Raw genomic sequence first — 11,777 nt, 5'->3', positions numbered from 1 at the left:
GGGTGGAAGCAACCCAAGTTCCCTCAATGGATGGATGAATAAACAAAATATGGCATGTACATACAATAGAGTATAATTCAGCCTTAAACAGGAAGAAAATGCTGACGTGCATGAATAAAACTTGAGGACATGTTATGTGAAATAATCTAGTCACAAAACAACAAATACGATTCGCAATGAGCCCACTCACTATACATAAGGTATCTAAATAGTTAAATTCATAAAGACAGAAAGTAGAATAGTGGTTGCTGGTGGCTGGGAGGACTGCAGTGGAATAAGGAGTTAATATTTAATGGGTACAGAGTTTCCATTTTGCAAGATGAAAAGAATGGATATGGTGATGGTCGCACAACAAAGAGAATGTACATTTCAATATGGTTAAGATGGTACATTTTTTTGTCTTTTACCACAATTTTTTTTTTTAAAGAAACTAAGCACCAAAAAAAGAATTAAAAAACCGAGTACTGAATAACAATCCACATCAATCAAAACGCCTAGGGAAGAAAGAAACTCGGACCGCCCAGCCGCAAACCAGGCTGACCACCAGGCCGTGGGAGCCGGAAACCAAGGGCGGGGAAGGGCCACGCCTGGGGCTCCGCGCAGAGCGAGGCTGCCCGGGGCTCCGCGCAGGGGCTCCGCGCAGGGAGAGGCTACCCGGCGCCCGCTAGTTAAAGCAGGTCACCCGCGGACTGGGCCGCCACTGCGCAGGCGCGTATGGCGACTGCCGAGCCGCCTTCTAAACGTACCGGAAGTGACGTTTGTAACGCCGAGCCAGGTTCAAGGAAGGTTCGTGTAGGTGAGCAGGGCTGGGACTGTGGTCCTGGGCCATTATGAGCTGCACCATCGAGAAGATCCTGACAGACGCCAAGACGCTGCTGGAGCGGCTGCGGGAGCACGACGCCGCCGCAGAGTCGCTCGTGGATCAGTCCGCCGCGCTGCACCGGCGGGTGGCCGCTATGCGAGAGGCGGGGACGGCGCTTCCGGACCAGGTCGGGCGGAGGGTTCGGGTCCGTGCCCGCAGGATCTGTGCACGTGAGGGGTGGAGGGCGAAGGAAGGTGGGAACTCGGCTTTAAGTTTATGCCTAGTCTCAGAGTGTGGCGGTGAGACCTTTCTGCGGGGTCGGGGTTGAGAATGCTGCCCGGAAGCCCCGATGCCTGCTTGTTCGGTTGCATCCGCGGCTGTTCTCCTGTTAACGGCGCGCTTAGTCTGTCTCTGTTTGTCCAGTATCAAGAAGATGCATCAGATATAAAGGACATGTCCAAATTCAAACCTCACATTCTGCTGTCCCAAGAGAATACACAGATTAGAGACTTGCAGCAGGAAAACAGAGGTTAGTCAGGCCTTTTTGTGTAGTTACGATTTTCCAATATCCAGTAATATTTTCAAAAGTTCTTGCGAAACTAACTATTCACATCCTGTATGTATCTCCAGATTAGTACTTTTAAAAGCGTTATCCTGTGATGGCCCAGTAACAATAAAGTTTGTTACATTACCCTTTAAGGTCGTCTGACTGATTTTGTATCTGTAGGCACCTTATCAAAGGGGTGCTTAGTAGAGTTGAATTATTGAATGGCTTATGTATCCCCATATGGATATTTACACACCAAGAGTGTTAATATACTCAAGGCCTTTAATTTTTTATGTTTAAATATTAATTGAAATAAATAGTGACGTTAAGAGTGCAGAGGTCTTAAATGTTCTTGTGCAAGGCGGAAGAATGAATTTTAGCCTCGGTATATATTCTTAGGCTTGGTGAGTACATTATTAAGGAGAGCAGTATGAACTTATTTGTATATCAGTTGACAGAGAGCTTTCACATATATCATCCCATTGTATTCTCATATCTTCATTTTGAGTTCGGTAAGTCTTAGGTACTTAATATTACAATGCAGTTAAGAAATAGGCTCAGAGAGGGTAATGATTTGCCTAAGAGTAGTAGTAAGCTAGTAACTGACAGAACTGAAACCCATGTCTTCTGATTCTACATCCCATGTTGTTTCTACCAGACTTTGCTGCCTCTTCCTAGAAAGTTATTTTTCTCATAGGCCTTAACGGTTGAGTTTTGTGGACTTAACACTGATTGTAAATTTGCATTCACAATATCTCATGGAGTGTCATAAAATTCCAGCTGTTAAGAGTATGGCTTTGGGAGCTATCTCTCAGACGTCACTGCCAAGAGATTTTATTTTTTTGATAGAGCTATGGGTTTCCTTGGAGGAACACCAGGATGCTTTGGAACTCATCATGAGCAAGTACCGGAAACAGATGTTACAATTAATGGTCACTAAAAAGGCAGTGGATGCTGAACCAGTCCTGAAAGCTCACCAGTCTCACTCTGCAGTAAGCAACTTCGATGAATAAATTCTGAATGAACGGGATTAGAATCTTGAATTGTTTTAAACCGATTGCTTGTTTTTGAAGGAGAGTAAGCTTGTTTTCCTTTCAGGTTTATCACATTCGCTGTGGATTTTGTGATAGCTTTGTAAGGATATGAATAAAAAGAAGGGAGTAAGGGGCTGCTCAGGCGCTTTTTTCTTTGAGTGGGACTAAGGTTCCTCACTCCCACCTGCCCCAAGATCTCTTTTCAAGATGAATGGATGTTTATGCAAAATAAAGCAAAGTAGTACTGATAGTGCTCAGTAAATACTTCGTTGGTTATCACTGTACTTTCACTAAACTGTAAGCTCCTTGACTGTAAGGAGCATGGATTCTTCTTTTATCCCTAACACAGTACCTGGCACATAGCCCGCAGTCAGTAAACCTTTATTGAACTGAACTATATAGCATCATACTGTGTTGTTAGAGAGAAGTATGGTTTAAAAAAAAAATACATGGCATATTTCCCACACTTTGGTTGCTTATGTTTTCATTTGGGAGACCCAATAATTGTGCTTTTGTTTGTAGAGTGCTTCATAGGTGTCCATATACATTCATATGTACTCTATCATTTAAACCTGGATTCACAGATGGGCACCTCACTGTTCCATGGAATTTATGAAAGATAAGTTTCATCTTAGATTCCTTTGAAAGCATTTTACGGACTTAACAAAAGTCTTAGGGAACAGGAGTATTTTAAATATGTGAATAGCTCTCAAAGTATAAGTAGCTTTCATCTGGAAGAGAAAAATAAACTATATCTTGTAATCTGGAGAAGAAAACTTAATCCTTTAAAGATACAGTTTAGCTCATATGAAAAGCTTGGGAAGAGATATATCCAAAGATAGAATAAGGCACCTTGGAATGTGGTAAGCTTCCTGCCAATAAAAGTATTCAGTGGATGGTCAGACTAGAACAATCTTGAAAACAGATTGTGAATACCACAAGATAACTTTTTTTTTTTTTTTTAAGATTTTATTTATTCAACAGAGATAGAGACAGCCAGCGAGAGAGGGAACACAAGCAGGGGGAGTGGGAGAGGAAGAAGCAGGCTCATAGTGGAGGAGCCTGATGTGGGGCTCGATCCCGCAACGCCGGGATCACGCCCTGAGCTGAAGGCAGACGCTTAACCGCTGTGCCACCCAGGCGCCCCCACAAGATAACTTTATTATGGCTTTGCCTGTAAGGACTCAGATTACGGTGAAACTCCTGCGTAACTTCTGTAGCATAGATAAAATGAACTTTTTAACATCATAGTGCACATATTCTCATGAACTTCATATCTGCAGAAAAGAGAACTTTTTTACCTTTTTTTCTTAATATCTTCACAGGAAATTGAGAGTCAGATTGACAGAATCTGTGAAATGGGAGAAGTGATGAGGAAAGCAGTTCAAGTGGATGATGACCAATTTTGTAAGATTCAGGAAAAACTAGCCCAATTAGAGGTAAGATTGTTGCTATTCTAGGCTCACAATACTCAGGGAGTTTTCTCAGAGTCTGGGAAGTATGCCATCACTATCCTAGGCAGTGTATTGATGTTTTCTGTGTGTTCATGATTTAAAATTAAAACTCCTCCTCCAGGGGCATCTGGATGTCTCAGTCAGTTGAGTGTCTGACTCTTGATTTCAGCTCAGGTCATGATCTCAGGGTTGTGAGATTGAGCTCCGTGTTGGACTCCACGCTCACCTTCTGTCTGCTTGAGATTCTCTCCCTCTTCTTCTGCCCCTTCTCCTGTTCTCTCTCTCTAAAAAATAAATAAAATAATCCATAAAACAACTCCTTCTCCATACTCTTTTCAGGAAGTAAATGTAATCAGCAGCAAACAATGAAAATGCCAACTATGTATTGGCTAGAAATTGAGATACTGTCATATTAAGAGGGTAGAGAGAATGGAAGAGAAAATTACATGTGAGCTAAAATCCCTCCTCTAGGGACTCAGTCTCTTCTTTGGGTGGCTCAGTCGGTTAAGGTCTGCCTTCGGCTCAGGTCGTAATCGCAGGGTCCTGGGTTCAGGTCCCGTGTCAGGCTCCTTGCTCAGTGGGGAACCTGCTTCTCCCTCTGCCTGCTGCTCCCCCTGCTTGTGCGTCCTCTCTCTCTTCCCCTCCCTCTCTGACAAATAAATCTTTAAAAAATAAAAAATTTAAAAATTAAAAAAATAATCCCTCCTGTCATAAAAGGAAGTCAAATAGGTAATGTTTGAAATTGATGATCAAGAAATAGCAGAACAGGGGCACCTGGGTGGCACAGCGGTTAAGCGTCTGCCTTCGGCTCAGGGCGTGATCCCGGCGTTCTGGGATCGAGGCCCCACATCAGGCTCCTCTGCTATGAGCCTGCTTCTTCCTCTCCCACTCCCCCTGCTTGTGTTCCCTCTCTCGCTGGCTGTCTCTATCTCTGTCGAATAAATAAAAATTAAATCTTTATGAAAACACACAGTGAGGNATAGCAGAACAGGCATAATAATTATTATCCCTCTATTAATTATGGAAGTAAGTACCAAAAGAAGTAGATAAAAGTATTAAAAGTGGTTGCCTTTGGGGAACAAAGCCAAGGACTTGTCATTTATTTTATAAACCTTATAGTCTTGATTTTTTAAAAGTTACTTTCATGTAATATTTAGATTATAATAGCAACAATTAACCCCCCCCCCCAAAAAAAAGGCATGGGGGTATTACTATGCCTATAAAATTATTAAGAAAACATATTACAATAGATGGTTTGAATGTTGCTTATTACCAGATGCTATCATGGGCCCTTTGAGAAATACTAGAGAGCAAAAGATAGGATATCCCTGCTCAGAGTCTAGTGAAAGGAATAAGACTACTGCTGATATGATATGAAATGGTTCATACATGCTAGGAGAGATGTGCAGTACTAAGGGAAGCACTTAAGTTGGTAGATGATTTGATGACCATGGGCCCAGACTCTTGGTGAAGCCTGAAGATGCTGTGGTTTACCAGAATTTCCTGCAGAGAGAATAAGGATGAAGAGTGCAAGCTGCCCTACCTGGTAATCAAGTGACCTTACTACACTATCCCTGGTTTACTCAGATATGGAAACAGTCCTATGGAAATATGGGACAAATTTTACTTAATATTAAGTGGGAAGAGCACAGGCTTCAGATTGAGACCCCAGCACTACCACATCCAGATTGTCTGAGTTTGGACAACTTCTCGAACTTTTGTGAGCCACAGTGCCCTCATCTTAAAGAGAACCTGGATGTGAGCAGTGTTACCTGCCCTACAGTTTGTTTTGAGATGATCTATGTAAGACACCCAGTGGTACCTGACGTCCCCAGTGAGTAGTTTCTTCTTCTTTTCTTCCTTTCTCCAAAACATCCAGCAGAGAAGACTGAGCAGGGTCAAAATATTATTAGGAATAAAAGGTAGAAGAAACAGTAGTACAACTTGTGGGAATCACAAAAAGTGTGACAAGCAGTGAATTCCTCAGGTGGAGAGAGGCTCTGTTTTTTTTTTCTTTGTTGTCCTAATAACAGGGCATGTAGAAATTACTCAGGAAATGTATGTTAAATGATTAATAATTAGTATTTTAGGAAATTCTCAGTTATTTTATTTCCATAAAATGTTTAAAATTAAAATAATAGCTTTCTCTTCCTGGCCCAAAACAATGTATTCTGATGCAGTTCGATAGTCAAAATACCTGAAATAAACAAAGCTGCCTTTTTTTTTTTTTCCAGCTTGAAAATAAGGAACTTCGAGAATTATTGTCCATCAGCAGTGAGTCTCTTCAGGTCAGGAAGGAAAACTCAATGGACACTGCTTCCCAAGCCATCAAATAACTCAACTTGTGAATGACAGCTGGAAATTGTTTATCAAGGAAGTTATTATCTTTCTATTCGAGTACTGTCCGTTTAGTGTCTTGCCTCAGACTTGATTTAGTGTTGATTAAAGGTATCAGGTGGCAGTTTAGAATTTGCAGTCAAATTGGCTGTCCACAAAACGGTTTTTAGGTGTGTTCATGAAAATACACACTGAGTTTCACCATTCCTTTCTCTAAGAGACTACTTTTAATTTTCAGTTCTGGGACCTCAATTTATATAAAGTGTTATTGGTTCCTTTTTGTTTCTTCACATCTCTCAAACTTAGAGCCTTTTATTATAAGCCAGCAATTTTATTTTATATAGGATTATAAATTACAATTCTAAAAAATTTGTAAGAGATTAGCTTTCTAAACCTATTTGGCATAAACCTAGATTTTTTTCTCCCATTTGAGAAAAGTAATACAATTCCACAGGACAAGGTTGGCAGATTCTCTAATTTGTAATGTCATTCCCCTCCTTTGAAGTTTTAAGTCTCTCTGGTGCTAAGAGTTGGCACTTTATGACCTGGTGTCTTTTACTCTTAATTTGAGAGAACCTACTGCTAGTCCCCAAGAAACATACTTGAAAATAAGTAACAGTAGAGTCATCATATTGTTCAAAAAGTCCTGAGAAATTTGTCCTGTGTGTGTGCACGTCCACATGTACTCTTATTTCGGATGCTGAAAGTAGCTGTTATTTATTCTATTAGATATTAGTAGTCAATTTTTCAATATTGTCCTCCTAGGAAATCTTCAGCTCGGGTGGCTTACTCAGTTGAAGAACATATAATGGTTTTAGTCACATCATAATTTTTAGGTACTACATTCTGTTTAATTTATACATAACTTCTATTTTATAGTTAAGAACCATCACTTGGATGTCTTTCATTACTAGTACTGATAGTTGGCTTTCTTTTTAGATCCATTTTTCATGAGGAAGCAAAGTTTTATTACCTAATGAGCATTCCTACATTCATTTAGCTGTGTAGACAACAACTCACTGGCCTCTCTGTTTAGTCACATGTCAAATTTACAAATTACTTCATGTTATACTATCAATAACTGAAATAATCCTAAACCTGTCCATATTTTCCAGTAGCACTAGCACCATACTGCACAGGAGAGACACAGTATTAAAAAGAGTTTTTCATTAGTGCTTTGTGTGACGTAAAATTTCTTTTGTATTGCTGTGAAGAATTAATTCCAGTTAAAATAAAACCTCACTAAGATATCCTAAAAGCATCTGATCTCACTAATACTGAAAGGACTTGGCCTATAGTGGTGGTCGTTAATGATCATGTATATGTCATTTTAGAAACACAAATTCTTATTCAAAGTCCTGCATAGAATTTGAAAAATACTTCCACCCCCCATGTGGGCATTTTTATCTTGTTTCCCAAGAGCAAGTAAAACTTTAGTCCAGGGGCGCCTGGGTGGCACAGCGGTTAAGCATCTGCCTTCAGCTCAGGGCGTGATCCCAGCGTTATGGGATCGAGCCCCACATCAGGCTCCTCTGCTGTGAGCCTGCTTCTTCCTCTCCCTCTCCCCCTGCTTGTGTTCCCTCTCTCGCTGGCTGTCTCTATCTCTGTCGAATAAATAAATAAAATCTTTAAAAAAAACAAAAACAAAAAACTTTAGTCCAGCCATTTGGCTTGAAGTATGTGCCCTAAGTGCCACTGTGTGTCAAACGGTTCCACTCAGGAGGCAGGTACCCCTATACAATATGTCAGCTACCATGGCCAGTTTTCAGTAAGAATGATAAAGTCATCAAGTGGCCCATTAAAGTATGACATGGTGTCTCTTTATCTGCCTTATGTTCCTTTAAAGTTGTTTATAAAGCTGTTTACATCTCGGATATCAGGATAAATCTATGTTAACTTTTCCCCCTGGCAAATCAAAAGCTTGAAGTTTGAGTCTAAAGGGCTCTCAGCGCCCTACAAAATGTGAATTCTGGCTGGTGTTAATACAAATATATCATTTCTAATAAAAGCCTCATTTTAAGAATAAGTTAATTTTACGCAATAATGAGTAATTATTAGGAGATACAAAGGTTTATTTTTCACATATATATCAACCTGTCAAGTAGACAGGGCTTTTAGTATTTTGTAATTAGCATAATGTAGTCAGCAGTGTAACTCTACAAATAGTTGTTTCTAAAATAGGTTTAGAGATTTCCTCATGATTAAAAATACAAAATTATACAATTACAAATCATATAATAAAATTAAAACTGAGTTTGGAAGTACCTAATACCTTTTATCTTTTGATTCAAACATTGAAGGTCTATTACAGTGTTCCCCAAAATGGTTTGCTGACTACTGAAATACATATTTGGGAACGGGATCCAGGAATTTGTATTTTAATAATTGTCCCAGATAACTTCTAAGGATACTAGTTTGAGAATGTCTAACCTACTATGTACCAGACACTTCATTCAGAGTTATGAATAGAAAAAAGGTGGGGGAAAGGCCTTGACACTTTTTGAAGAAAAATTTGGTAAAGAAGACAAACAGATACAATTACAGAGCAGTGATACATCTAACGTGTATGTACAGGTCCTGAGGAGGGGCTATACGGAGTTGGTGCTTTCTCGTTATCATATAATCTCCATTTCAACTGTACCTCATTTTACACATACTCAGGCACAAGGAGGTTATGCTGTATGTCTAAACTGGAACCAAGATTCCAACCCAGAGACTCAAATATTCTTTTTTTTTTTAATGATTTTTTATTATGTTAGTCACCATACAGTACATCCCCGGTTTCCGATGTAAAGTTCGATGCTTCATTAGTTGCATATAACACCCAGTGTACCATGCAATATGTGCCCTCCTTACTACCCATCACCGGTCTATCCCAATCCCCCACCCCCCTCCCCTCTGAGGCCCTCAGTTTGTTTCTCATAGTCCATAAGAGACTCAAATATTCTTAACCACTAAATTAAGATGCCCTTTTAATGCCAAATACTGGTCAGAGTTCAAGTGGTTCTTGATTAGCAAAATCTATTTTTAGTAATAGTGCAAAAGAAACACCACGACCCATATATTAGAAAATATGAATTCAATAAATGGAGTCATAACTAGTGAGACATATTTGTCATCTCTTTTCTAGAACGATGTAGCTGAGAGCATGTACGCATGCAACTGACGCAGACTATGTTTAATCAGTGGTCTTATGTATGGAAAGTGCAGTTAACATCTTTCAAATCTGCCTCCTTAGCATGTGGTTTTCCATCCTTCATGTTCTTGTAGATGCAAGAAGGTTGGTGCTGTACCCAATGTCTTGACCATATTGAAGGCAGGAAGAAAAAGGGAACTGGCCTATGCCAACTGTGTGTGTCCTCTTTTATGAAGAAAAGCAAAGCTTTTCCGAAATTTCAGACAGATTTCCCTGTCTTACTTGCCTGCCTCTTTAAATGGTTACTTCTGTTTGCAAAGGCTGGGTCCTTTTACATTGAATAGTTTTTAACAAGTGAAAGCATTAGCTGCAAGTGTTGGTGTTGGGTAGCCAAGAGAATGGGCTGTGGCAGACAACTGTCATTTCTTTTCTGGCTGCCCAATATCCTTATTCCTATCCTGTTTAGGGAATCCCTCATCTAATGAGGCAAAGCCTTCCTCCCTCCCAAGAAATTTGAATGTGTCAGATAAATGTTTTCCCAGCCTCTTTTGCAGCTAAGGAAGATGCATCGCCTTAAACTTTAAAGTTAGGCAAAGAAGCAGGAAACTGTACGGAATTCTTTGAGTAAAGGCCTAAAACACTGGCTACTATATGCAGTTCCACAGAGCAGCAGCAAAAGTGGCTTTAATGACATTCAGTGTCCAGTGTCAGCAAAGTCAGTGGTGTAAGCTGCAGTGCCTGCCACGCAGCGGGATCTTCACTGAAGCAATTATCTGAAGTGATTAGAGGCTCTGTGGCCTCTGATTCTGGTTTTCTGGCTGTCTTCGAGATCCTGAGGATTGCTTATTAGCCTTTTAATAAAATCCCTTTTTGTTAATGTTAACCTGAATTGCCTATAATTAAGAAGACTGGCTGACAAAATAAGCATAGTTTTAAAAACAACCATGCAGGGGCACCTGGGTGGCTCAGTCAGTTAAGTGCCCAACTCTTGATCTCAGCTCCTGTCTTGATTTGAGGATCATGAGTTCAAGCCCCGTGTTGGGCTCCAAGCTGGGCCTGGAGCCTACTTAAAAAACAAAAGAAAACAAGCATGCAAATATAAATTTTGCCAACACTTTATACATAGTGTTGTATTTCAATATTTGACACATAAAAGGATGTATAACATGCAAATTGATTATCAAACATAATCATTTCTCACCTAAGAATTAGAACATTACCCATACTTTGCATTTATCTATTTGAGCTCATCTCCTGTCTCTCCCCACCTCCCTACTCCCTCTTTTTGATAGTTCTCTCACATGCAAAAAGACCTAAAATATGTATGTATCCCTAAAGTGACATTTTTTAGTTTTGTTTCTTCTTGAGCTTTATAAAAGTGGTACCGTATTTTACATAGTCTATGGGGATCTGATTTTTTTTCACTCAACATTATGTTTCTAAGATCCTTTTGTTGTACATAGCTGTCATTTATGTTCACTGATGTACAATATTTCATTGTACGACTATACAATAGATTGTTACGATACATACATAATAGTACGATTATGCATTTTTTAAATCCTTGCTAATATCTGACTTCCTAATCTTTAATTCTCCATCTACCTCATTTAGATTAGATACATTTCACGATAAGCAGTCATATTGCACATTTTTCAGTTATTTCACTTGCAGTTGTCTCCACAACCTTCAGAGGGAATTAAGGACTATTATCTGCTAATATGATGGAAAGCAGATGATGCTTTTTCTTTTGTTACTCACAAAGAATCCTAAAGAGGAGGCAGAACCTTAAGAGCTTCTGAATAAACTACAAATCACTCAGCATTTGGTCTAGCCTCCTAAAAATACATGAGGAATTAATGAAAGTGGCCTTTTGTATGTTACTGATCCTAAGATTCATTTTTATTTCATATTTTAACAACTCTGAAATTGGGATAGGTCTTATACATGTAGGAGTTTGTAGTGTAGTTGATTCTAAGCATAAGCAAAATAGGCCATCTTCCTGATGGCATGACTGGCCAAAGGTAAGCTCTTGGTATTTTGGTCAAGAAACAATTTTAAGGGTTGCCTGGGTGGCTCAGTCAGTTAAGCGTCTGCCTTCGGCTCAGGTCATGATCCCAGAGTCCTGGGATCAAGTCCCACATCAGGGTCCTTGCTCAGCAGGGAACCTGCTTCTCCCTTTCCCTCTGCCTGCTGCTCCCCCTGCTTGTGCACTCACTCTTTCTCAATCTCTGTCAAATAAATAAATAAAATCTAAAAAAAAAAAAAAAACTATTGTAAGCACTATTTGAGAAGGGAATAGGGGTTTAGCTGTTGTCTGTGAACTTTCCATTCTTGGCAACCTTGTAAGACCAAGAGAGTGCCAGCTTATGAACCTGGTGTATGGCTGTATTCATTCTCTATGGCTATATAACAGATTATTGCAAATTTAGCACTTTAAAGCAATGCCCATTTATTCTCCTACAAT

The 11,777-nt window shown here is 39.7% G+C and overlaps 1 protein-coding gene across 2 annotated transcripts; it reads left to right on the top strand.

Annotated features, from left to right (window-relative positions):
* Positions 1-739: 739 nt before the first annotated feature.
* Positions 740-7,432, top strand: SIKE1 (suppressor of IKBKE 1). Of its 2 annotated transcripts, XM_019809322.2 has the most exons (5): positions 744-989; positions 1,226-1,331; positions 2,199-2,341; positions 3,709-3,822; positions 6,072-7,432. In XM_019809322.2, the coding sequence occupies exons 1-5, from the start codon at positions 831-833 to the stop codon at positions 6,171-6,173; spliced, it is 624 nt and encodes a 207-aa protein (XP_019664881.2). In that variant the 5' UTR covers positions 744-830; the 3' UTR covers positions 6,174-7,432. The 2 variants fall into 2 exon arrangements, with proteins under 2 accessions (XP_034510045.1, XP_019664881.2); XM_034654154.1 differs by lacking the exon at positions 1,226-1,331 and having other exon boundaries at positions 740-1,056.
* Positions 7,433-11,777: the final 4,345 nt, after the last annotated feature.

This window comes from Ailuropoda melanoleuca, chromosome 2, assembly GCF_002007445.2.
Source record: "Ailuropoda melanoleuca isolate Jingjing chromosome 2, ASM200744v2, whole genome shotgun sequence".
In the NCBI taxonomy this organism is placed as follows: Eukaryota; Metazoa; Chordata; class Mammalia; order Carnivora; family Ursidae; genus Ailuropoda; species Ailuropoda melanoleuca.
Note: the sequence above shows the minus strand (reverse complement) of the source record. Positions and strands in the feature narration are given on the sequence as shown.